Raw genomic sequence first — 27,705 nt, forward strand, 5'->3', positions numbered from 1 at the left:
TAGTCGAAAATAAATTCACTTAATAAAAGCCATATCCATGAAGAATAGATTTATTTTTGTAAAGGGGTGGTGACACAAATCTTTTGATAGAGAAGAACAATAGAATTAGTCAAAAATAATCTCAGTTTTACAATGGGGAAGAATTAAGAAAAGCCATTACATCCAGGAAGATGCCATGATATTGTATCAGCCGGAACTTGGAAGGCTGTGTTGCGACCTGGACCGCTGTTTCTCCTTCAATATTTATTATTCCTAAAAAAAAGAAAGGAAAGAGATATGGAGAAGCATTGAAAAATGGAGATTAAGAATTAAAAAGCTGTAACATGTGGACAATGGAGAGGAACTCACTCATGAAGAAGAAAAGTAGTTTTTCATGATTGCTACATTGCTATCCATGGTTTTTTCCACATCTGCTACAAATTCTTCTTTCATATTTGTGAGGGTCAATTCCTTCAAGGTCGATAGCTTTTCCAATCCAACAGGCATTTTAAGACTTTTGCAACATCTGATCTCTACTTCTCTTAACATTGGCATTGCTCCATCCTCCACAATCCAGCAGTTCAGTTTATATAGCATCCACAATTTCAAGATCCTGAGTTGAGGAAATCCACCATGATTACAAGTCATTTTTTGCCCCGAGTAGGATTGAGCATAAAGCCTCAGGACCTTCAGCTGCTTCAGCTTCCCAAGCTCACACATTGGATCTTTTGACAGTCGTGTCATTGACAGTGTAAGAATTTCAAGATTTTCAGGAAGATCAGTAGTAACAATTTGATTTGGAAGTTTTCCAAGCAAATACAGCTGCGATAAGCTTGTCTGCTTCCATTTCCGCATGTCCTCTCCTCTAAGGTCTAAAGGTTGATTAAATTTATCTATTAATCTCAAATTCAAGGACTGAAGCTTGTCCATTCGAGAGATCCAGTGATGCTTCATTGCATATTAATTTCAATTTTCTGAGACCAACAAAACTTTCAATCCATTTCCTGTGCGGACTCTCTTCTTTGATCACCAACCCCCACAAAATCTTAAGATTGTTCAATGAACCACTAGCTGATGGCTTTAGAGTAGACAAATCAACATCAATATCACTCATATACAAATGCTGAAGCTTCTTTGCCTTCCAGATGGTACTAGGCAACTTGGTTATGAAAGTGTGCTTTATGTCTAAAGTTTCCAGGTAAGACAGTTCACCAACGGATTGTGGGACGTCATCCAAAAGTGTTCGCCTCAAGCCCACGTACCTTAGATATGGTAGTTTGCCTAGTGTATCAGAAAGCACTGGTTTGTAAACACCTTCTAGATCAAGCACTACAAGCATTCCAAAGCCTTTATCAACAACCTTGCTAAGAAGTTCCTTTACTACATATGTAGGTGCATCTCCTCTTTTCCCAGAGAAAGAAATATAAGAACGAAGTCTTCGAACACGGTTTTCTATGTGTTTGGACTGGAGCAACATATCTAAGTTTTCTGAAAGCCTTCGTATGTTAAACCATGTTGATCCCGATGTACCTGAACTTTCGGAGATGTGAAAAAACCCAACTTTCTCCGTATCTAGAAACATGGTGTCATATATGGTATTTAGCACACGGTATGCCTTGGGGCTTCCATCTAACTTTAGCTTTGTGACCTCAATCATGTTTCTGCTTTGGAGTTCTTTAAAATATTCTTCCACTACCTTTTCAAGAGTTTTCACCTTATCTGTTGGTACCACAAACCCCTCAGCAAGCCATAGTTGATACAGCCTCCTAAGAGGAATCTCATATGACTTGGGAAAAAGACCCAAATAAAGAAAACAGCATTTCAATGATGGGGCCAAATCCAGATAGGCTAAAGCCATAATATCTGAGAGAGGTACTTTATCTGAAAATGTCAATTGATCTAAGTTGTTTGACTGATCTTCACCGGAAGTTGCCTCAGTCAGCAATTTCCTCTTTTCATCTTTTTGCTTGGTAGCTGATGAAGCTGACCGCCTTGGAAAATCGTTTTGATCTTTACTAGCTGTTTCATGCTCCTCCACCATTACTTTCTTGTCATTTTTTTGCTTGGTATCTGAGGAAGATGATTTTCCAGATGGTTTCATTTGATCTTCAGCACTTGCCTTCTTTTTCTTTTCCGTTTTATGAGTGAAACGATCAATCACACTTGGCCATTCATCATTTTCATCCTTCCTAGATAACAAACCTCCAAGCAGAACTATTTGAAGAGGTAGACCATGACATCTTTGCAAGATCTTCTCCTTTAACTTTATATCTATCTGCTTTCCCTTTGCGATTTGTACCTTCTTTAAGAACAATGCCCAGCTTTCATCATTAGTTAGGGGGCGTAGCTCAAGAACTTCCTTCTCTGGATTGATATGGTATGCTATATACACCTTCCGAGTAGTGATTATTACCCTGCTGCCATTTGATAAATATGGAAAGACACCATGAAGTCTCTCCCAAGCGTCTGTTGTAGGGACATCATCCAAAACTATCAAGTATCTCTTCCAGGTTAAGAAAAGGCGAAGCCTTTCTCTCAGCTGCTCAAGAGCCAAGCTCTCTTTCTGCTTGGCGTTTCTAAGCTGCCCCAATAAGTCAATCAATAGCAGTCTCTCGTTGAAATCATCCAATTTCCGGGGGACATTAACCCAAGCTCGACATTTGAAGTGCTGCTTACTTGCTACACTGTTATAAATCGTCCTGACAAGAGTTGTTTTTCCTGAACCTGCCCCTCCTAACACTGAAATTAGGAAATGCAACTTGTAGCTGATGAGTGTTAGTTCTGCTAATTCCCTTACTTTATCATCCAAGCCAACAATGCTCAACTCTTCGACCTTAACATCAGAAAGCCTATCGCAGTGCTCCGCACCCTTTTGAGCTGCAAAATCTTCTTGCACATTTTTTGAGTCAGAAAGTTTCTCACAGGGATCATTCCTGAGATCAAAGAATTGGTATTCTGTGCCTTGTTAGCTTCATCTTCAGTTGGAGTCAAAATCACCCGGCTACCATGCAACGAATTTGGAAGAGAAAGTCTGAGCTTTTCCCAAATTTTACTTGTCCATATGTCAAATAAAACCACAAGATACCTCTTTTGAGCCAAGAAATTGTGAAGCCTTTCTCGTAGTAACTCCACAGTCAGCTTTTCTTTCAAGTTGGCACTCGTAACTTGCTCAAAAATGTTAGTTAGAATTTCTTTTTCGTCAAACTTCTGTGGAACATGAATCCAAGCACGACATTGAAAGTGCTGTTTAACATCTTTTGCATTGTAGATTGGCCATAACAAGTTGTTCCCGCCAGAGCCTATCGTACCCTCGATTGAAATGAGGAATAGCAAAATGTGCGGGTTGAGAATTGATTGTGTCAGCTTGTCTGTTGCTGCCTTCTCACTAGTAATACCATATTCCTCTTCCAAATAAGTAGAAGATTGAGGCCATCCATCTAATAATTGCCGCTTCATCTTTCTTAAGTTAGGCAAATGGTGTATCCCACCAATCCGTGAATTAATTTTTCTTGCAACATTGTCACTCTGAACAACAGTAATCACCCGGCTACCATTCAATGAGTATGGAAAGGCTGCTTTGATAGTGTCCCAAAACTCAGCTGTTCGGACACCATATAAGACTATCAAATACCTCTTCGAGACTAAGAAATCATGGAGGATCCGCAGCGGTGACTGAAGGGGCACCTCTTTGCAACCAGTAACCTTTTCTAGAATGGCTAGTAAGATATCTCTTTGTCCACGCTCTTCAGAAACATGAACCCAAGCACGACACTGGAAATGCCTTTTGATATGATCTGCATCATAGACTGTCCTCAAAAGAATCGCCTTACCGAGGTATACCCCATCAACAGTTAAAATGAGATACTGCAAAGTAAGCCGGCTGAGTAATTGTTGACTTAACGTCTTTACACGATCTGTCAAAGCAAACATAGCTGCATTTGTTGCAAGAGTCTCATTGTTAGTTGAGACTTGCAGATCTTCAGAGTCAGTTGATGACTTTGTTGGTGGAACTGAAACTATTGCTGGAACTCCAGAGTCACTTGATGGACTTGGTTGAATCTGCTTGCAATACTCCCTAACTCTCCTTGTTAGTTGCACAATCTTATTGCTTAAAGACACTTCACTTGAAAAGCCGGTGGAAGTATGGCCCTTTCTCCAGCCTCTGTGACTCGGCAGCATTTTCCTGCACATAAGGGTCTCAATATCATCCTCCAAAGAATAAATATTATCCAGAAGCTTGTCCCACTCATCATCAATCCTTTTATTACTTTCATGGCAGTTCTCTGCACTTTCAAGGATTTTCTGCAAATGCTTTAGCTCTTCAATTGAGTTTTTGATGACTTGACCTGTAAAGTTTGTTTCATGACTTGCAATCAAGTTTAGTTTTGCTATCAAAATATGTGTTGTTTCAAAAGCCATGGAACTCAACTCTCAGTATTTGTGTGTCTTTCTTGTGATTGCCAAACTAAAAGCAAACAAGGTTGAATTCCACAAAAATGAAGAGCCGAGATGGAAAATCACATGCCTCCTTGTCCATGCCTCTTTTCTTCTAAGGTGTGCAGCTTTCTTTTTTCAATTGTCTCCTGCATTTTCACATGCTTAGTATAATTTGCTCTGGAATTGTATTCTATAATTATGAAAATCAATGTTCTGAAACAAAATCAGAGAAAAAGGAAAATTTTCCATTGAATTTGTACCTAGAAATATACTAACTGGATACAAGTATATTTGGAAAAAGATAATTAATAATCTTTTATTTCTTAATTCTTTTTACATGCAAGAAAAAATGGTAGAATTTGTTAGTGTGTTAGTGGTTGAAGCATGTTAGTGTGTTAGTGGTTGAAGCAACTAAGTATGGCATTTCTGCTGGAACTTTCTGACAGCAGATTAGTCTAGGTAAAATGATGGGTCTGTGCATGGTGACCCATGCTGTTAGGCCAACTACTTTTGTATTTTTGAAGCCTATAAATTAATGAAATGAAGCTTATGATCACATGAGCCAATTTACTTCAAGTAACAGATTAGTTTCTCTTGTTTTCTGCTATAAATCCTTCAATTGGTATCAGAGCATTCCTTAAGTTCTTAGAGGATTTGTGAGTCCCAAAAATTGAGTGAAAAGCCATCAAACACTTTCCAGCCAGCCTTTGTCAACCTTAAATGGCCTCAAGCAATTGCTCCTTACCTCCACCTCCTATTTTTTCTGGTGAAAACTACCAGATATGGGCTGTCAAAATGAAGACTTATTTGAGTGCTTTTGATTTGTGGGAAGTGGTGGAAAATGAGAAGGAACCACCACAACTTCCTGCAAATCCAACAGTAACTCAAATGAAAAATTATAGTGAAGAAAAGGCAAAGAGGTACAAGGCTAAAAGCTGTATTGAGTCTTCAGTTTCTGATGACATATTCATTAGAATCATGACTTGTGAAACTGCAAAACAAGCTTGGGATGTGCTCAAGGAAGAGTTTCAAGGCAGTGACAAGACAAGACAAATGCAAGTGTTGAATCTTAGAAGAGAGTTTGAAGTCTTAAAGATGAAGGAGTCTGAAAATTTAAAGGAGTACAATGACAGACTCATGAAGATAGTAAACAAGATTAGATTACTTGGTGAGGAGCTGTCAGACAAAAGAATTGTAGAGAAGGTTCTTGTCAGTTTACCAGAGAGGTTTGAGTCAAAAATCTCATCTCTTGAAGACTCTAAGGACCTGACCAAGATAACTTCAGCAGAATTGTTCAATGCTCTACAAGCTCAAGAGCAAAGAAGGGCCATCAGACAAGAGGATTCAACAGAAGGTGCTTTTACAGCCAAGGAGAAAGGCAAGATGCAAACAGAAAGCAAAGGCAGAAAACAAGGAGATCAAAGAAACCAAGGTTCTAGAAACAGTGAAAAGAAAGGAAAATTTCCACCATGCTCTCACTGCAAAAAGACTACTCACTTGGAGAAATATTACTGGTACAGACCTAACATACAATGTAGGTACTGTAAGCAGCTTGGTCACATGAAGAAGGTATGTAAAAATAAAAAACAGCAGCAACCAGATCAACAAGCCAGAGTTGCTGACAATCAACAACAGCTAGAAGAACAAGTTTTTGTTGCAACTTGCTATGGAACCAGAACCTCCTCCAGTGCATGACTCATTGACAGTGGTTGCACACACCATATGGCATCTGATATCAACATATTCAAAGAACTAGACAAGACCTGCACCTCTAAAGTCAGAATAGGTAATGGTGATTTCTTAGAAGTCAAAGGAAAAGGAGTAGTGGCAGTTGAGACACCAACAGGTACCAAACTCATTTCAGATGTGTTATTTATGCCCAAAATAGATCAAAACCTATTAAGTGTAGGACAGTTGCTAGAAAATAACTACTCTTTAGTCTTCAAAGATAAGGCATGCATAATTCATGATCCCACTGGCCATGAACTCTTTACTGTTAATATGAAAGGAAAATGTTTTTCCTTGAATTGGCATGAAGCAAACTCCTCTGCATATGTTACTTCACATGATGAATCTTTTTTATGGCATAAAAGGATGGGACATTTCAACTACAATGCATTGAATTTCATGCATAAAAATGATCTTGTATTAAACATGCCTACTGTTGAAGTCAGTGCTGGAGTGTGTGAAGTCTGTCAACTAGGAAAACAAAGTAAGTTGCCATTTGCAATTAACAAAGCATGGAGGGCAACTGAAAAATTACAACTTGTTCATACTGATGTTTGTGGTCCTATGAGAACCTTGTCCTTGAATGGCAGTAGATATTTCATTGCTTTTATAGATGATTTTACTAGAATGTGTTGGATTTACTTCATGAAACAAAAGTCTGAAGTTGCAAATGTATTTTGGAAGTTCAAGGCTTGGATTGAGAATCAAAGTGGCTGCAAAATCAAGATCATAAGCTCAGACAATGGTACTGAATACACATATGACAGATTTAATGAGTTTTGTGAAGTTGCAAGAATTGAACACCAACTGACAGCAACTTACACTCCACAACAAAATGGAGTCAGTGAAAGGAAGAATAGAACAATCATGGAAATGGCAAGATGCATGCTGTTTGAGAAAAATTTTCCAAAGAAATTCTGGGCAGAGGCAGTCAATACCTCTGTCTACTTGCTCAACAGGCTGCCCACAAAAGCTTTGAAGGGAAACACTCCTTTTGAAGCCTGGAATGGAAGCAAACCATCAGTGCACCACCTCAAAATTTTTGGCAGCATCTGTTATGTGTTCGTTCCTGATATCAAAAGGGACAAGCTTGATCAAAAAGCAGAAATATGTATTTTTCTGGGCTATAGCAACATCACCAAAGGCTATAAGACTTACAATCCACTTACAGGCAAGATGATTGTAAGTAGGAATGTGAGATTTAATGAGCAAACTGCCTGAAATTGGGAAAAATCAAAGGGAGAATCAGTCAAGCAAATTGCTGCAGACATGATAAGCTTTCAAGATCAAGAAGATTATATGTTTGAAAATGAAATCATTGATCATGAACCAGTGAGAGGAATCAGACCACTCACAGATATTTATCAAAGATCAAATGTTGCCATTCTTGAACCTGCAAGCTTTGAAGAAGCTGTCAAATTTTCAGAGTGGAGAAATGCCATGAAGGAGGAGATTCAAATGATTGAGAAAAATCAAACATGGATGCTGGTTGACAGACCAAGTAACAAAAACATCATTGGTGTCAAATGGATTTTCAGAACAAAGTTGAATGCTGATGGTTCCATCAACAAACTTAAAGCTAGATTGGTAGCTAAAGGCTACTCCCAACAGCTTGGTGTTGATTTTTCAGAGACATTTGCTCCAGTTGCAAGGTTGGACACTATAAGGCTGCTATTAGCCTTAGCAACTCAGCAAAGTTGGAAAATATACCAACTTGATGTCAAATCTGCCTTCTTGAATGGTTATCTTGAGGAGGAGATCTACATTGAACAACCTGATGGTTTTGTTGCCAAGGGACATGAAGGTAAAGTCTATCTACTCAAGAAGGCTTTGTATGGATTAAAACAAGCTCCCAGAGTGTGGAATTCCAGAATTGATGATCATTTACTGAAATTAGGATTCAAGAAAAGCTTCAGTGAAGCAACATTGTACATTAAAGTTTTTAACAGTAATGATCTGTAGATTGTTTCTTTGTATGTTGATGATCTTCTGGTGACAGGTAGCAAATCAGCTCTTGTGGAAGATTTTAAGCTCTAAATGCAAGAAATTTTTGAGATGACAGACATGAGAGAAATATCTTATTTTCTTGGAATGAAGATTCATCAAGACCAACAAGGAATCTTCATTTGTCAAAGAAAATATGCAAATGAAATCCTGAATAAGTTTGGGATGGAAAATTGCAAACCAGTCAACACTCATTTGGCTCAAAATGAGAAACTTGTTAAGGAAGATGGAGCTAACAAAGTTGATGGCTCTATTTATAGAAGCTTGGTTGGTTGCTTATTGTATTTGACAGCTACAAGGCCAGACATCATGTATGCTGCAAATTTACTCTCTAGGTTCATGCAAAATCCTAGTGAGTTGCATTTTAAGGCTGCAAAAAGAGTGTTGAGATATGTCAAAGGAACCAATGAACTTGGAATTTGGTTCAAGAAGAATGACAGTTCAAGATTGGTAGGATTCACAGACAGTGACTAGGCTGGCTCTCATGAAGACATGAAAAGCACTTCAGGCTATGTGTTTTTCATTGGATTAAATGTGTTCAGCTGGAATTCAAAGAAACAAGGAACAGTGGCTCAATCAACAGCAAAATTAGAGTATATAGCTGCTGCAGCTGCTGTTAATCAAGCAATTTGGCTAAGGAAAATTCTGTTGGATTTGAGTCAAAAGCAAGATGATCCAACAAAAATTTTTTGTGATAATCAGTCAGCAATTGCAATGGTCAAGAACCCTGTGTTTCATGGAAGAACTAAGCATATTAAGATCAAATATCACTTTATTAGAGAAGTTGAAGCTGAGAATGAAGTGAAACTGGTGCATTGCAAGTCAGAAGATCAAATTGCAGATATTCTGACCAAAGCCTTACCAAAGGCAAGGTTTGAAACATTAAGGAAAAGTCTTGGTGTTTCCAGCAGAAATACCAAGGAGGAGTGTCAGTGTGTTAGTGGTTGAAGCATGTTAGTGTGTTAGTGGTTGAAGCAACTAAGTATGGCATTTCTGCTGGAACTTTCTGACAGCAGATTAGTCTAGGTAAAATGATGGGTCTGTGCATGGTGACCCATGCTGTTAGGCCAACTACTTTTGTATTTTTGAAGCCTATAAATTAATGAAATGAAGCTCATGATCATATGAGCCAATTTACTTCAAGTAACAGATTAATTTCTTTTGTTTTCTGCTATAAATCCTTCAGAATTTGATAAGTTCTTTTTCTCAAAATTCAATCCAAGTATATGAGATAGACCGAATGTCAGACACAACACGATTATATTTTTTTTAAGTAAAACTCTAAAATAATACAAAATGTTTTTCATAATAATTAAAAAATTCTCAAATAAATTAATATCCTCAAGTAAATTTAATATCTATAAACCAATTAAATAACATATCTCCAAAAAATCAGTGTTGATTAAGACAACTAAACAAACATTATTTTATAAAATTTTATTTGCCAAACAATGTCTCCAATGCCTAAAATTCTTCTATCCTCATATTAAACATAATTAATTTTTTAAATAAATTGAAGGGTTTTGGTAATAACCTAGCCCAATTGAAATTCTTCTATCCTCATATTAAACATAATTAATTTTTTAAATAAATTAAAGGGTTTTGGTAATAATCTAGCCCAATTGACAATTGGGCTAGGTTATTACACCAATCCCGGAATGGATATCCCAAAAATTATTTCAGTTGCATTGGTTTGGTATTAAAGTTTTGGATTTTTAGTTATAATTATCATGATTTAAATACAGACATTCTAAAATTAAAAAAATAAAAACATATAATGTTTCAAACATGGTTAGAATTCATTTACAAATTAATGAATTTTAAACAAGAATTTATTTGAATTCTTCCAATTCAACATAATCTAACCCTCTCATCTATTTATTTGCCAGTGAATTGACATGTAAAATTCATTTGGAATCAAATTCAATATTAACGATAGATAAAAGAACTGTTTTTTATGTCATTAAGAATTTGTATTGGAACAAGAACAAATTAATAAATATAAAACAGGAAATTAAATTCTAAGCACATGGAAAGTGTGATGGGTTAGGGAGAAAAACTGAACAGGACTTGCCTTGATTGCCGTCCCCATTGTTTCATGTTGGAGCTTTGGCCTGTTAATAGTTTTGAGGCAGTAGCTTCAGGACAATGGCAAAAGCCTGGTACAAGTTTCTGCTTTCCTGAAGAAGGTATATTAAGTGAGATGTCAAAGTTTTGGTCGTTTGCAATTAAAATCAACTTTAACCCCCAAATCCTTCCTTTTCTGTCAAGAATAGAATTGAAATTTGCTTCTTTGAATAAAAAAAATTTCAAAGCACTCGAGATTCTTAAAAGAATGCTAGTTGTCCTTGAATCGTTACACGTTTTCTAGATTTGTCTTGCTTTGTTTGAAAGGTTACCTTAAAAATGTGTTTAGGGTATTTAATGGTCCAAAAATTTATTGTGGTTATTTTTTTTTATTAGAGATTATTAATAGATAATCATGAGTATTTTAGATATTTAAGCTGACCTAACATGATATATTTAATGTTATATTAGCTTGATCACATTATTATTGTCTTTCGTTGATCTCTACCTTTCACTTATTATTATTTTAAGTTTCATCTTATTCAAATCTTTTACATTTTTTTTTTTGATTTTTTTTATTTTGATATCTAATTTACGCGTTGGAGTGCAAATGCAAAAAAAAAAATCTCTACATTTGCATCTAACTGCTATCTTTTGTCTCTTATAATTCTAGGGATACCCTTGGGTCGCTCAACACAAGCAAAATGCATAGAATGAAATGAAATGGATATCCCACCTGCCTTGGCCTATAGGAAAAAAAAAGAGAAAAGGAAAATGGAAATGGAATGCATAAAGAAAAAGAAGAAGAGAGATTCCCACATGCCTTGGCCTGCGCTCCCGCAAAGAATATTTCTCAAGAACAAATGTTTCAACCAAAAATATTCCTATTCTTGTTGCAGCTTAAAGCAAAGAAGATCGAATTCTTTATTTTCTCATCGTAACTCTATCTTGACATAAATCCAACAAGCATGAATATAAAGCTTCAACTCTCCAAATATATATAAATAGAAGTTAACAAAAATTGAGCGTTCATATTATATTACTAATATCATACATTCATATTTAAGTTGAATATAAAATTTAGTTAATTCATATAATCATCTATGACATCTAACAAGTTAAAAGTTAAAAGTTCAAGTTTCAGCATTTACAAATTTTCTTTTATCCTCAAATTGCAGCTCTTTTGTCAAAAAAAAAAAGATTAAAGTTGCAATTAATCTATTTCCTGTAAATGTAGGCAAAAGAAATATATATATATCTATATAGATAGATAGATAGATGCAAACAGACCACAGAAAATGGAAACACAAAAGATTGAACAACAATTGGATGGCCCAATGATCCTAGCAGTGAAAGGCCATTCAAAGAAGCAATGGGGCGTAGTAGCCAGCAAGCTAGCCAAACACCTGAAATACCCCCTCATTGACCAAGACGAAATCACCTCACTTCTGCAAGAGTCTCAACATCGTGATGACATAGCCTTCGAAATTGTTCTTAAAATTGCTTCAATCCAGCTGACAGAGTTGAAGCTCGGGGTGATCATCAGCACACCACTCTGTCAAGAAGCCCACTTCGATAATTTAAAGCAGCTGGCAAAGTCCTCGAATGCTGTTCTGGTAATAATCCAGTGCCTGCCGAAAGATGGAAGCCATGATTTCAACATTGTCGGAGTTCCCAGGCTCATTGTTGACACCAAAAAGCAACCCTTTGTTGCAGAGGACTTTGTTTTAGAAGAGTTGGATAAGGTCAGAAAAAGAATTTACAGGCACTTGCATGCCCTGACCTTCAGTAATAAGCCAACGGATGAATCTGAACTCCAGTGCAATCGCTGCCAAGAAGTCATTCAAGGTCCCAGCTATCGATGTATTCTTGGATGCGAGGACTACATATTCCATAAAACCTGTGCAGAGCTTCAGGGTGACTTAGAGGATGTTCGGAAAAACTGCCCTCCATATCTAAGGATGCGTGAACCTGAATATCTGTTCCCACCGGAGCGGAGGCATAAGTGCGGAATATGTGAGTATAATTTCTCAGACAGTTGCCATGATTGCCTGTTTCAAACCAACATGAAAGGTGATGAATTCTTGCCAATCATTGTTAATCATGAATCACATGCGCATCCTCTTAATCTTGTCATGATGCCATTGTCTTACAATTATGAGTTCAGATGTTCTGGCTGTGGTGATTTTGGCCATTCCATTAGTTACAGATGCTATGATTGCAACTTTAATTTGCATGTCAGCTGCATTTTGCTACAACGAACAGTTTCTTACGACTACGATAAGCATCCCCTCAGGCTTACCTATGATTCTCTTGAACAAAATTATATGGATAAAAGCAGTTGTGAAGTATGTAAGAAGGAAAGAGATCTGGAGCATTGGTTTTACTACTGTCCAGCATGTGAATCCACGATTCACTTACATTGTATCACAAATCAGTCAATCAGATGTTAACGCCATGGTTGAATCAATCAAGCATCAAAGGTGGCTCACAAATGAAGCAAAAAAGACTTTTTTTTTTTAATTTCCACAGTTTGCAATTTAACCATGTATGATTGGTGGCTAATTTAAATAGCCAATGGCCAAATTTCTTCTTTCTTAGAGACTGCTTGTCAGGAAATGTGGTTTCAGTTTGATTCAAAATTTACTTTAATAAGCATACACTTCTTGGTTGATTTTCAGCATGAAACTAGTGAATCAATCTAGACTTCCAAATTTTATGCCTTTTATTCTGTTGTTTAGGATGGCTGTTATAAATATGTTCGACGGATAATTTTAAACATGATACGATAATATGATACAAAACGAGATAATAAAAGATACAAAATCGACAAAATTTAAAATTTTAATAAAAATTATATATGAATTTGATTAAAATAAAAAAATGTGTTATATTTAACATGTTGACACAAATTATGTCATAATAATTTTCGTATTTTATATATGTTAATCACGAAATAAAAAAACATGAATACATGAATCGTACTGTGGATTTGATTCACCAAACAGTCCCATGAATGAAACGGGGCCTTCATCAAATATTCAATGAAAACATTAAACAGTGAAAACATACTAATCATTTACTGAAGCACTTATCCACGGTTAATGGCATTGAGTTGAGTTAATCAAAATCAACGTCAAAATGATTATATCAACTCAAGTTTGTTAAAATTATTACAGATTCTTGACATGTCATCAATTAAACCACAAATCATTGCTTTTGATAAATGAAAAGGATATCAATATCAACTTAAATCAATTAATTTTAGTATGTAATCATTTATTATACTTGAAGCATGCAATTATGAATTTATGATAAAACAATGTCAAGATTCCATTTTTTGAATCATTATTAATCATATATATTACCAACAATTGAGCATTAGCATAATATACATATTAAACAAATTTTTTAAAATTACATATTCAAGAATACTTAAGCACAAATATACATGTATATATAGTACCATTGCCAATTTTAGGAAGCTAATAGTGACATCGGGAGAAGTTCACCTGTTAAAGAAAGGAATCTTTTCTTTTCTTTTCCTTTCCTTTCCTTTCAGTTTATCTCCCATTAAAAGCAAAGAATCTAGCATAACTTAGCTCTCCCTCTCAAGTCTCAACTCTCAAGCATACGCTGTAAACCTTCTAGAGTAAAGTTGTGTAAAGTTCTATTATTAGTAACGTAACTATTAAACCTGTCTTAAGGTTCAAAACTGTAGTTTAAAGCAAGTCAATATACCAGGTCTGACCGGCGTTATCTGGAGCAAGAACAGCAACAGCATTAATATTTCCGATGATTACTGCAGGTGAGTAACGGCTTCCTGCTTCTTCTTATTTTGTCATGGTGTATCAAATGTAGCTTCTTGTGTTTTGGTCGAGATAATTAGTAATTGGTAAATACCATGTATTAGGATGTTTCAGAATCAGTTGATAGAAAATTTTAAATGATCATATAATTTATTTCTAGATATATAAGTTCTAAAGACTAAAGTGAAAGATTGATATATTGAAAACAATAACAACACGAGATTTAGCTTAGTCGTTTATTGTAACATCCCCAATCCTACATAAAGAGGATGTGTGGATAAAAAATGATATATATATGTAGAGACTTAATCCCAAATTAGTGAAACATTTTTTGTGGGACAAAACCGTGAGAACCTCGGGTCAAAGCGGACAATACCTCGCAGGTTGGGTGTGGGTCTCTACAAATGGTATCAGAGCGGTCACCAGTCCGCAGTCGTGGAGCTGTGAGAGTCACTAAGTGCTACACGATAGTCTGGTGTAATCTTGGTCCTGTGGATGGACTCGACTTGACAGGAACGTCAAGCATTAAAAGTGAGAAGATTGTAACGCCCCCAATCTCACATCAGGAAGATGTGTGGATAAGAAATGATATATATATATATATGTAGAGACTTAATCTCAAATTAGTGAAACGCTTTTTGTGGGATAAAATCGTGAGACCTTCGGGTCAAAACGGACAATACCTTGCAAGTTGGGTACGGATCTCTACATTTATTCATAAAGTTACTTTTAAAAGTAATATTTAATAAGTTTTAAACTCAAATCCGAACACTTAGAACCACTTCCCTTATTCTTAGTCTGCAGCCTTTTTATTTAAAAAAAAATAAAAAACATTAACTTCTTTTTTTCAGAAATGATTACTTTAGTTTCATACTAATTATTGTTTAACGAAGTTCGTAATCAGTTGTTATACTATCTGTTTATGCATATTCAGTTATTACTGGCTTGATTATGGTGAGGAAGAGGAGAGGGGCAATGGAGGTATTTACTCCAAAGCTAATGAAGTTGTGGAAGGATTGGGAGCTTCGAGCAATGGTTGTAGCTAGCCTTTTGGTCCAAATAATTCTCATTCTCTTAGGCAGCCGCAGAAAGTACATTCCAAAGATGAAGATTAGAGCCATTGTTTGGTGTTCCTACCTGTTGGCTGACTCTGTAGCAACTATTGCCCTTGGAATACTGACAAATAACCTGGGAGATATATATGATGAGGGAGGTGTTATTGACTTGAATACAAAACTTACAGCATTTTGGGCACCTTTTTTACTGCTGCACTTGGGTGGCCCTGACACAATTACAGCTTATGCCTTGGAAGACAATCAGTTGTGGTTAAGGCACTTTTTTGGACTAATGATACAGACTGTTGTGACAGTGTACATCTTCCTAATGGCCTGGTCTGATGGCCGTCTTTCATTGCTAAGCATTCCAATGATTGTGGTCGGATCAATCAAGTATGGAGAGAGGACATGGACTCTTTGGAAAGCAAGCAGTGATGAACTTCGAGACTCAATGCTTACTTCTCCAGATCCTGGTCCTAACTATTCCAAGTTGATGAATGAATACAGGCTGAAACAAGCTGAAGGTTTCTTTATGGAAATTGAAGAGGTGAAGGATGTTCAGGAAGGATTGGATGTAACTGCCCCCGAAGAAACCACTCCTGACGGGAAGAATATAATTAAAGCCCATGCGTTGTTTCAAACATTCAAATGCCTGTTTGCAGATCTCATTCTAAGCTTTAAAGATAGGGAGAAGAGCCAATCTTTGATCCAGAAAATGTCTGGTAAAGATGCTTTCGATGTGGTGGCCATTGAGCTAGGATTCATGTATGACATGTTGTACACCAAAGCAACAGTGGTTTATACCCGTTGGGGTATTGCTCGCCGCATAACTACTTTTTGCCTCACTTGCCTGGTGTTGGTGGCTTTCTCTTTGGAGGATATGAAGAAGTATAAAAGGGTTGACATATTCATAACTTTCCTTCTCCTTGTTGTAGCTATTGTTCTGGAGATATATGCAGCACTCGTACTACTTTTCTCGGATCAGACCAATCATTGGTTGATTAAGCATAACAAAACCACAGTTCTAAAAATCATCAACTCTTTAGCACCACTTTTAAAACTAAAAAGGTGGTCTAGTCGCATGCCACAGTTGAGTCTACTTAGCATTTGCCTCAAGGAAAGGGCTTATCTTAAACTACTGGAAAAGGTAGTGGAAAAATGCCCACCTGAAACTTATGTAGAAGTAGATGATCATCTCAAAAAGCTGATCTTCGAGCATGTCAAAGAGAAATTTAATCAGTTTATGAAGAAACAAGATAGTGCTAATTTTAGAGACTTGTGCAGCCAAAGGGGAAACAACATACTCGAAAGGCATAAGCAACGGACTGGACTTAGCCTTGAGTGGAGTATTAATGTTGAATTCGACCAGAGTATCCTTATTTGGCACATTACCACAGAACTCTGCTACTTCTCAGACATGCCTCTGAGTACCATTTCAAGTGATGTTCAATCATCCCGTGAAGTGAGCCAATGCATCTCAAATTATATGTTGTGCCTACTAGTCATTTATCCTTTCTTGTTGCCAATTGGGATTGGACTCATCAGGTTCCGAGACACTCAGGCTGAGGTCAAGAGGTTTTTCAAAGAGAGATTAGAGAAAAAGAATCCAATTAACTGCAGCAATATGTTGCTTCAAGTCAGTGACAGTGAGTTGGAAGAGGAAGAAGACAAAACGAACAGAATTACGTGCTGCAAGTCATTGCTCCAAGCCATGAAGTTAGGAAAAGAAAAACATCTGCCCTCTTCAAGTACAGACAGAAAGAAAAGGCTACAATTGTGCGATTCCCGTAAAGAACCAATGATGTACCAAATGATTACAGCTTGCAATATGTTGCTTCAAGAAACCGTTGATGTTCTACCAGGGAAAGTGAAAGGGGATAGAAGCAAGTCTGTGTTGTTCGATGCCTGCAGGCTGGCATCGGCACTGAATGGTGTGACAGACAAAAAGGTCAGATGGGATATGATTAGAGATGTTTGGTTGGAGATGCTGGCTTACGCTGCTAGTCATAGCAGAGGGAGTCAGCATTGTCAACAGCTGAGACGAGGGGGAGAGCTTCTAACTCATGTTTGGCTTCTTATGGCACATTTTGGAATGAGACAGCAGTTCCAAATATCTAGAGGTTATGCAAGAGCTTTGCTGACTGCAAAATAACCCCACATCAGTCTCAACATATGCATAATATTTTCATTATTCGTTTCATTTCGGAACACAGTAAATTCTTTGGTGTTGGTTCTCTTTCTTTCTTGTTATTTTATTTGTTACTACAACAAATTATGAGTCCATTGCATTTTTTTTATTTGACTTGTTGCATTATTATATTAACCATCAATTTTCCATGAGAACAGTTTTAAATTTTTTTAATCATAAACTTAAGTCTCCCCAAATATAAGTTTAATTTAATTTGTTTGTTAATTTTTATAAAGATATAATTTAATATATACTAAAATTGTTTAATTATTCTTTTAATTTTAACTTCAAACTGAGGCACAGATGGTGCAAATAGCATGCAGCAAGAATGAAGTTTCATGTCTCAATAGGGATATGTTGTTAGTAAAAGAACAGGGTGAGGAAAAAGGGATGAGCAGGCAACTTCTGTCAATGAATGTATGCAGGAAACGGAGCTCACCTTTGATCTTTCTGGCACGTGAAAGCTTGTAAGGACCTTTTGAATCCCTTTCTTCACACAATTCTAGTGGCATGTTGATGAAAACCTGTAGATGTAAAGAAAAAAGCATTTCAACTAAGAAAAAATGATAAAAGGAATCAAGATGAGAACCATCCAAAAGGAGCCTTGCCTCTATAAAATTAGAATCCAGCAATATTGTATGGCATGCATCTTGGTCTTTCTTATTCGGAGATATTAGACTGGCCACTTCACCTAAATTAGATGCAAAAAAGGATGTAAACAACTCAAACAAAATACATCATACAAGAACCATGCCAAAAGCAAACCTTGGGCTCCACCAGAACAAAAGCTGAGCTCTAGTAAACCATCTAGTCATAACATTCACATATGCACATTTATCTAAGTAATGGTAATGGTTCAATGTTTAATACTTAGTATGTCCAAACTTCATGTTGTCCTTGTTTACTCATTAAAATTAAAATATATACAGTGATAAGTTCATACGTGTTAGTGGTTGAAGCATGCTAGTACTGAAGCATGTTAGTGTGTTAGTGGTTGAAGCAAGTTAGTATGGCATTTCTGCTGGAACTTTCTGACAGCAGATTTGTCTAGGTAAAATGATGGGTTTGTGCATGGTGACCCATGCTGTTAGGCCAACAACTTTTGTATTTTTCAAGCCTATAAATTAATGAAATGAAGCTCATGATCAAATGAGCCAATTTACTTCAAGTAACAGATTAGTTTCTGCTGTCTTTGTTTGTTCTTGTTTTCTGCTCTAAATCCTTCAATTGGTATCAGAGCATTCTTTAAGTTCTTAGAGGATCTGTGAGTTCCAAAAATTGAGTGAAAAGCCATCAAACACTTTCCAGCCAGCCTTTGTCAACCTTAAATGGCCTCAAGCAATTGCTCCTTACCTCCACCTCCTATTTTTTCTGGTGAGAACTACCAGATATGGGCTGTCAAAATGAAGACTTATTTGAGTGCTTTTGATTTGTGGGAAGTGGTGGAAAATGAGAAGGAACCACCACAACTTCCTGCAAATCCAACAGTAACTCAAATGAAAAATTATAGTGAAGAAAAGGCAAAGAGGTATAAGGCTAAAAGCTGTATTGAGTCTTCAGTTTCTGATGACATATTCATTAGAATCATGACTTGTGAAACTGCAAAACAAGCTTGGGATGTGCTCAAGGAAGAGTTTCAAGGCAGTGACAAGACAAGACAAATGCAAGTGTTGAATCTTAGAAGAGAGTTTGAAGTCTTAAAGATGAAGGAGTCTGAAAATTTAAAGGAGTACAATGACAGACTCATGAAGATAGTAAGCAAGATTAGATTACTTGGTGAGGAGCTGTCAGACAAAAGAATTGTAGAGAAGGTTCTTGTCAGCTTACCAGAGAGGTTTGAGTCAAAAATCTCATCCCTTGAAGACTCTAAGGACCTGACCAAGATAACTCCAGCAGAATTGTTCAATGCTCTACAAGCTCAAGAGCAAAGAAGGGCTATCAGACAAGAAGATTCAACAGAAGGTGCTTTTACAGCCAAGGAGAAAGGCAAGATGCAAACAGAAAGCAAAGGCAGAAAACAAGGAGATCAAAGAAACCAAGGTTCTAGAAACAGTGAAAAGAAAGGAAAATTTCCACCATGCTCTCACTGCAAAAAGACTACTCACTTGGAGAAATATTGCTGGTACAGACCTAACATACAATGTAGGTACTGTAAGCAGCTTGGTCACATGGAGAAGGTATGTAAAAGCAAAAAACAGCAGCAGCTAGATCAACAAGCCAGAGTTGCTGACAATCAACAACAGCTAGAAGAGCAAGTTTTTGTTGCAACTTGCTATGGAACCAGAACCTCCTCCAGTGCATGGCTCATTGACAGTGGCTGCACACACCATATGGCATCTGATATCAACATATTCAAAGAACTAGACAAGACCTGCACCTCTAAAGTCAGAATAGGTAATGGTGATTTCATAGAAGTCAAAGGAAAAGGAGTAGTGGCAGTTGAGACACCAACAGGTACCAAACTCATTTCAGATGTGTTATTTGTGCCCAAAATAGATCAAAACCTGTTAAGTGTAGGACAGTTGCTAGAAAATAACTACTCTTTAGTCTTCAAAGACAAGGCATGCATAATTCATGATCCCACTGGCCATGAACTCTTTACTGTTAATATGAAAGGAAAATGTTTTTCCTTGAATTGGCATGAAGCAAACTCCTCTGCATATGCTACTTCACATGATGAATCTTCTTTATGGCATAAAAGGATGGGACATTTCAACTACAATGCATTGAATTTCATGTATAAAAATGATCTTGTATTAAACATGCCTACTGTTGAAGTCAGTGCTGGAGTGTGTGAAGTCTGTCAACTAGGAAAACAAAGTAAGTTGCCATTTGCAATTAACAAAGCATGGAGGGCAACTGAAAGGTTACAACTTGTTTATACTGATGTTTGTGGTCCTATGAGAACCTTGTCCTTGAATGGCAGTAGATATTTCATTGCTTTTATAGATGACTTTACTAGAATGTGTTGGATTTACTTCATGAAACAAAAGTCTGAAGTTGCAAATGTATTTTGGAAGTTCAAGGCTTGGATTGAGAATCAAAGTGGCTGCAAAATCAAGATCATAAGGTCAGACAATGGTACTGAATACACATCTGACAGATTTAATGAGTTTTGTGAAGTTGCAGGAATTGAACACCAACTGACAGCAACTTACACTCCACAACAAAATGGAGTCAGTGAAAGGAAGAATAGAACAATCATGGAGATGGCAAGATGCATGCTGTTTGAGAAGAATCTTCCAAAGAAATTCTGGGCAGAGGCAGTCAATACCTCTGTCTACTTGCTCAACAGGCTGCCCACAAAAGCTTTGAAGGGAAACACTCCTTTTGAAGCCTGGAATGGAAGCAAACCATCAGTGCACCACCTCAGAATTTTTGGCAGCATCTGTTATGTGTTCGTTCCTGATATCAAAAGGGACAAGCTTGATCAAAAAGCAGAAATATGTATTTTTTTGGGCTATAGCAACATCACCAAAGGCTATAGGACTTACAATCCACTTACAGGCAAGATGATTGTAAGTAGGAATGTGAGATTTAATGAGCAAGCTGCCTGGAATTGGGAAAAATCAAATGGAGAATCAGTCAAGCAAATTGCTGCAGACATGATAAGCTTCCAAGATCAAGAAGATTATATGTTTGAAAATGAAATCATTGATCATGAACCAGTGAGAGGAATCAGACCACTCACAGATATTTATCAAAGATCAAATGTTGCCATTCTTGAACCTGCAAGCTTTGAAGAAGCTGTCAAATTTTCAGAGTGGAGAAATGCCATGAAGGAGGAGATTCAAATGATTGAGAAAAATCAAACATGGATGCTGGTTGACAGACCAAGTAACAAAAACATCATTGGTGTCAAATGGATTTTCAGAACAAAGTTGAATGCTGATGGTTCCATCAACAAACTTAAAGCTAGATTGGTAGCTAAAGGCTACTCCCAACAGCTTGGTGTTGATTTTTCAGAGACATTTGCTCCAGTTGCAAGGTTGGACACTATAAGGCTGCTATTAGCCTTAGCAACTCAGCAAAGTTGGAAAATATACCAACTTGATGTCAAATCTGCCTTCTTGAATGGTTATCTTGAGGAGGAGATCTACATTGAACAACCTGATGGTTTTGTTGCCAAGGGACATGAAGGCAAAGTCTATCTACTCAAGAAGGCTTTGTATGGATTAAAACAAGCTCCCAGAGTGTGGAATTCCAGAATTGATGATCATTTACTGAAGTTAGGATTCAAGAAAAGCCTCAGTGAAGCAACATTGTACATTAAAGTTTTTAACAGTAATGATCTGTTGATTGTTTCTTTGTATGTTGATGATCTTCTGGTGACAGGTAGCAAATCAGCTCTTGTGGAAGATTTTAAGCTCCAAATGCAGGAAATTTTTGAGATGACAGACATGGGAGAAATGTCTTATTTTCTTGGAATGGAGATTCATCAAGATCAGCAAGGAATCTTCATTTGTCAAAGAAAATATGCAAATGAAATCCTGAATAAGTTTGGGATGGAAAATTGCAAACCAGTTAACACTCCTTTGGCTCAAAATGAGAAACTTGTTAAGGAAGATGGAGCTAACAAAGTTGATGGCTCTATTTATAGAAGCTTGGTTGGTTGCTTATTGTATTTGACAGCAACCAGGCCAGACATCATGTATGCTGCAAATTTACTCTCTAGGTTCATGCAAAATCCTAGTGAGTTGCATTTTAAGGCTGCAAAAAGAGTGTTGAGATATGTCAAAGGAACCAATGAACTTGGAATTTGGTTCAAGAAGAATGATAGTTCAAGATTGGTAGGATTCACAGACAGTGACTGGGCTGGCTCTCATGAAGACATGAAAAGTACTTCAGGCTATGTGTTTTTCATTGGATTAAATGTGTTCAGCTGGAATTCAAAGAAACAAGGAACAGTGGCTCAATCAACAGCAGAAGCAGAGTATATAGCTGCTGCAGCTGCTGTTAATCAAGCAATTTGGCTAAGGAAAATTCTGTTGGATTTGAGTCAAAAGCAAGATGATCCAACAGAAATTTTTTGTGATAATCAGTCAGCAGTTGCAATGGTCAAGAACCCTGTGTTTCATGGAAGAACTAAGCATATTAAGATCAAGTATCACTTTATTAGAGAAGTTGAAGCTGAGAATGAAGTGAAACTGGTGCATTGCAAGTCAGAAGATCAGATTGCAGATATTCTAACCAAAGCCTTACCAAAGGCAAGGTTTGAAACATTAAGGAAAAGTCTTGGTGTTTCCAGCAGAAATACCAAGGAGGAGTGTTAGTGGTTGAAGCATGCTAGTACTGAAGCATGTTAGTGTGTTAGTGGTTGAAGCAAGTTAGTATGGCATTTCTGCTGGAACTTTCTGACAGCAGATTTGTCTAGGTAAAATGATGGGTTTGTGCATGGTGACCCATGCTGTTAGGCCAACAACTTTTGTATTTTTCAAGCCTATAAATTAATGAAATGAAGCTCATGATCAAATGAGCCAATTTACTTCAAGTAACAGATTAGTTTCTGCTGTCTTTGTTTGTTCTTGTTTTCTGCTCTAAATCCTTCAATACGGCTTGCCAAACTTGCACCAAGATTTGCTACAACACATTAAATGTCTTGTTTGCCAAACCAAAATTTTAACTCGTAGACTTCTATTTCTCAAGAACATACTTACCAACCCAGCGTATATTTTCTGTTCGATCTTCTGCCTTGAAATGGAGATCCTTGCTTAACCCATGCTGAAGATTGTCTCCATCAGGTATGTAGGATAACCTTCCCCTTGTATACAGTTCCCTACTTAGTGAACATGCAAGTGTGCTTTTACCTGAACATTCAAACAAAAAGCTCAAGAAAAAAAAAAACATATTGTAACAGTACAGCCCACTTTGATTGTTTGAGCAGCATTTAAATAAATAAATAAATAAAAATTTGAGTGCATGTGTGTGTGTGTATAGTCTTTCCAGTTGTGAAATTTGCAAATAGCAAACAGTAAGAATGCAGTTTCCTTGACAGCAAGTTCTAGTCCATGGATAATCCTATCAGAGAAGAATTTTTCAAATTTAAAGTCATGAGGAGGCAATCACTGCTGCAAAACGTTTTAATTTTCCAGGAAGGATAGTTATAATTCAGAAGAAAACTTAGAAGCGCATAGGAAAATCCATTTGACTATAAACCTGATACACTGAGACCTGTGATCCATAAAAAACAAGTCTTTGGTTAATGAGCCTCTGCCTTTCAAGCTTCCCAACTGGTTATTCTTGCCAAAATATATTCGTTGAATTTCCCACAGTTGACATCTTAAGTTCTGCAGTCTTTGAGTCTCTATCAACATAAGTAAACACAGAATTGGTAACAGCAATCCGATAACCACAAATTGAACAACAGTAAGCCACTTGAAAATAGTACGAGAGGTTTAAAGTGCCCCTTGTATACAGTAGTTACAGAAGCCCAAAATCCAAAATTTTCTAATTTTTTTTAAAATCAAGCTGCTAAATGATACACAACAGCTGATTTTCTTTTTCTTTTTTTTTTATTTTTATTTCATTCATTTTTCTAGTCTGTATTTGGCACCTCCAAAATACGTTTCAAATTGATAAAAGCTTGTTTATTTCTTTTGTTATTTAAATAAAACTAGCAATGACCCTTAAATATTTCAAAGACTTTGAACAAATTAAAAATCAAATTTGTATGAGGTTGAATTTGTTATATTCATATGCTTTTTCTAGTTGTGAAGTTGTATGAATTATGCGAACTGAGTTGGTTGAGTTAATAAAATCAAATACTTTGCTTATAATGCTCGGATTAGATTTTCATTGCTATTGATGAGTGATCTATAAATCCAATATAAATTCTCTTTGAAGTGTGCGATATACCCTGACCTTGCAATGAGATAACCTCCCTCAGCTAAACTTTTTGTACGGAAAATAAAGAAGTTGTATGAATTGTATTGAGCTTATGATGCTTACCATGGTTGAGTAACCTTTGGTTGCATAAATAAATCGACACGAAGCGTATCTTAATCTAAAGAAGAGGGATTATGTTCTGAATCTTTGGATAGAGTTAGAGCATATTGATCTCTTTACCAATTAGTTGACAATGTTACAGAAGCTCAGTTTGTGTTTCAAGACTTTTTTGTTTTTTTATCATTTTCCTTGATAAGAAGTGTCTATGAAGTTAATTTTGGTATGCTTAATGTATTTTCATGTTTTGATGTCAGTATCATCCTGATGTTAACAAGGACTTACGAGCCGGTGAGGTGTTCAGGAGCATCCTCATGCTTATGAAGTGAGAATTCCCTAAATCCTTGTTTCCACATGATTCACTAATTGCTGATGTTTAGTGTTACTGTAAATTTGAAAGACCTTTACTTTAAACTGGCAAATCTTTGTAGTGTTGGGGTAGATGCAGGGTGACATTGGTGCTTTGCAATTCTTTCATGGGATGGGTATAATAGCATTCAAAACAATGAATAACTGGGACTCTGTTACTTACTATAGTAGAAATTTTGGGATGAGAAGCACGACAGTGTGGGATTTTCAAGCATGAATGCGGCTACTCTATGCCAAATTGCTAAAGGGTACGATAGCATTCAGAGCTGCGTTCCCAGGATTCAACTTTGGGACAACAATACTGAAAATGAACTTGTTAGTAGGGAAGGAGAGCTGTGGAACGCTAATCCTAAGTCTTCCTTTTGAGTTCCTAAGTATGACCAAAAGGTTACTTTTAACTTCTTGTCATGAAATTATGCTTCTGCTTGGGCTGTTATTATCGATGGGAAATTCCTATACAGTTATGATTCGCCTTTTATGAACTTCCGAAATCTGATCCTTTAGCTTCCCTCCTCTCTATTTTCACACTTCCTTTTCCTTTTGGTTTATGTTTTTGGAAATCAATGACAGACATTCTTGAGTATTTTCCCTTCTGAAACAAGGATTAAGTATGATCGTGCACTTACATTTCAAGAAGATGTTGGGAGGTCATATCAAGGAAAATGGAACTATAGTCCTGAGTTTGAAGATGGGATTAGGACAGACAGGTGGGCTGAAGTCAAATGAAAAATGCAAGAAGAGAGATTTCGAGAACGATATAATGTGAATGAGGAGCATTCTTCCTTTTATGATGAAAACTGATGATGAGGTAGAAGAAGAAAACCTGCAGACCTTTGGGTCTTGTTTTTCTCTCACCTTCAGTAGCCTAATGGCTCTACTGGATAAGAATTTGGATGCAGGATATAAGATTGGTTATGCAATTGCATGGATCTCCATTGCAAGTTGGGTTTGTGGGAAAAAAAGCAGCAGTGTAGTTGTTCTGGTGGTTGTAGCCATGAGGGTTGGCTCCAATCTTGCAAGATATGCTCCACTCCCTCAAAGGTGCCGTCCTCGCACTATTTTACATGTCAATCAAGCTTCAAGTTGATTTAAATTAATGCTTCCATAAATCATGTGCAACATGTATTGGTCATTTGGTCTTGTACATATGTTTCAAGAATGGGGATTCTATTTCCTCCACCTTTTTTTCCTTTCAGTTTCTGTATTTGGTAATTGAACAAAAATCTAATTCCAGGGGCACTGCCATTAGCAACCCCCAAGCTGAATTTAATGAAGATGAATTTTCAAGCTCTCTTCATCAATTCAAGAAACAATTTTACTGCAAAGATTCTACTTGGATAATTTGCATTCAAGCATGGTATAGATCTAGAATAAGTGAAAATTTTCATCTGTTTAGATTACAGTTTCCTCTATCTGAAAAGAACAAGAAAGAATTCACATGTTCATGTGGTACAGTAATCGAAACAAGAAAAGAAGAAGAAAAAAACTAGTTTGACATACTTGTACAATATGTCAAAACTGTTAACAGCTCTTGACTTTTTCATCATTCTTCAGTTCCTTCAGATTCCTCCACAAATACCTCCCACTAGCCATGTCAACAAATACCCAGAATCCATTCTGAGCCATCTGAAATTCAAGAACATGAAAGTTGGAAACAAAAGAAAATAACCCAATCAAGAAAAGCAAAAACAGAAACCAAGGAACAGGAGAAACATACCCTTTTGAAACTGAATTCTTGTTTATCTTTGGCAACCATCTTCTCGGAATCCTCAGAAACTATGTCGTCGTCGATCTCAGATGATGAACGTGCCGTCCTCCACGCTACATACCCTGCTAAAACTGCTGAGAAAAACACCAACAAGAACCTCATAGGACACATTTCTCTTATCTTTTTTTTCTTTTAAAGCCAATGGAAAACAAATCTCTGCCTTGGGTTTCCTTCAATGAGAGAGACAAAGAATTGAAGATTCTAACAACCCCAAACTTCAACGACAGATTGGATTTGTTAAGAAATGGGAGGAATTTTCATTTTGAAGGCACCCTATGCATCATGTCAAAAACCATATACAATATGGAAACCGCGTTGTTGGAGATTGAAGCTTTCTCCTTAATGGTTTTACACAGTCAATGATGGCTCACCAATTACATCATTAATTGGTCAACATTTTACCTTTTCAGTTTGTAGGAAAATAAAATATTAATTGATAGCTTGGGAGTTTCTGATAAAACCCAAAAAATGATTAAAAAAAAAAGAGCCCCACTTTATCAGATCCTACTATCATAATCTTCAAAGAGAACCTTTTGTTTTTATGAACATGGTTTGAGCGGCCAAATTGTGCTTATCCCTCCAATTATGAATTTGTCTCCTCCGCAAAGCTAGGTCTTAGTCAAAAACTTTGCTAGACAGGACAAAATCCAAAGGTTTGGGAGTTTGACTTATTGCCTTGTTGGATAATAGGATTATAGGAACCCAATTCAATTAGGTTGGGCTCACCTGTGTCAAACCCAGTGCATTAGTCTATGGGGCTTCACCCTTTCGTCTAGGGCTGGACCTACATTTTTAGGCTTAAAAATACATGTCCAATAAAGTTGTCAAACTTGGAAACTTCAGTTTTTTTTTTAAGTTTAGAAACTTTAATTAAACTCATTGTGATTTGAATTTTACTGTTTAAATTATTAAGATGATACATACTCTTTAAGATTTAATAAAAAAATAAAAATTTTTGTTATCTTCACTCACTTATGAAATTAAAAATTTTAATGTATAAAAAATGAATTGCTATAAAAATATCTTTGTTCTGATCATAATGATTTTTGGCCAAAACAGTATTCAGCTCAAACAAAGCTAATTAATTTCATTTGATATTTAGGTGCAACAAAGAAAAGGATAATTATTTTTATGAAGTGATGAATCACATCTAAAAAACTGAGTACTGCCTCTTTAATGTGATTTAAAATGAATGGAACCTAAGTGCTATTACAAGTAAGATGGAATCTTCCCATGGTGAAGGTGGGTGAAGAAATGAAGAATGTTTATAGATTCTGAAGGGATTTTCAACTTGTTTCTTTTCTTATTACATCATGTTTGGGGCCCCATTGTTTTTACCAAATGTTTCTTCCAGTTAAT

The 27,705-nt window shown here is 36.5% G+C and overlaps 2 protein-coding genes and 2 pseudogenes across 4 annotated transcripts; 2 read left to right on the forward strand and 2 right to left on the reverse strand.

Annotated features, from left to right (window-relative positions):
- Nucleotides 1–37: 37 nt before the first annotated feature.
- Nucleotides 38–4,658, reverse strand: LOC149514920 (disease resistance protein RPM1-like; annotated as a pseudogene). The gene is made up of 3 exons (XR_016327324.1): nucleotides 2,941–4,658; nucleotides 349–2,896; nucleotides 38–252 (listed from the first exon to the last, which is right to left on the reverse strand). The product of XR_016327324.1 is annotated as a disease resistance protein RPM1-like (transcript).
- A 9,076-nt stretch (nucleotides 4,659–13,734) lies between these two features.
- Nucleotides 13,735–17,231, forward strand: LOC149514921 (uncharacterized). The gene has a single exon (XM_089743066.1). The coding sequence runs from the start codon at nucleotides 14,976–14,978 to the stop codon at nucleotides 17,229–17,231; it is 2,256 nt and encodes a 751-aa protein (XP_089599192.1). The 5' UTR covers nucleotides 13,735–14,975.
- Nucleotides 17,232–23,578: 6,347 nt separating this feature from the next.
- Nucleotides 23,579–25,819, forward strand: LOC149514922 (uncharacterized; annotated as a pseudogene). Its single transcript, XR_016327325.1, has 2 exons — nucleotides 23,579–25,038; nucleotides 25,149–25,819. The product of XR_016327325.1 is annotated as an uncharacterized LOC149514922 (transcript).
- Nucleotides 25,820–25,911: 92 nt separating this feature from the next.
- Nucleotides 25,912–26,714, reverse strand: LOC111294110 (uncharacterized). Its single transcript, XM_022887287.2, has 2 exons — nucleotides 26,296–26,714; nucleotides 25,912–26,204 (listed from the first exon to the last, which is right to left on the reverse strand). The coding sequence occupies exons 1-2, from the start codon at nucleotides 26,455–26,457 to the stop codon at nucleotides 26,100–26,102; spliced, it is 267 nt and encodes an 88-aa protein (XP_022743022.1). The 5' UTR covers nucleotides 26,458–26,714; the 3' UTR covers nucleotides 25,912–26,099.
- Nucleotides 26,715–27,705: the final 991 nt, after the last annotated feature.

This window comes from Durio zibethinus, chromosome 14 (assembly GCF_047325235.1).
Source record: "Durio zibethinus cultivar Kanyao isolate XHJ-2024 chromosome 14, ASM4732523v1, whole genome shotgun sequence".
NCBI lineage: Eukaryota > Viridiplantae > Streptophyta > Magnoliopsida > Malvales > Malvaceae > Durio > Durio zibethinus.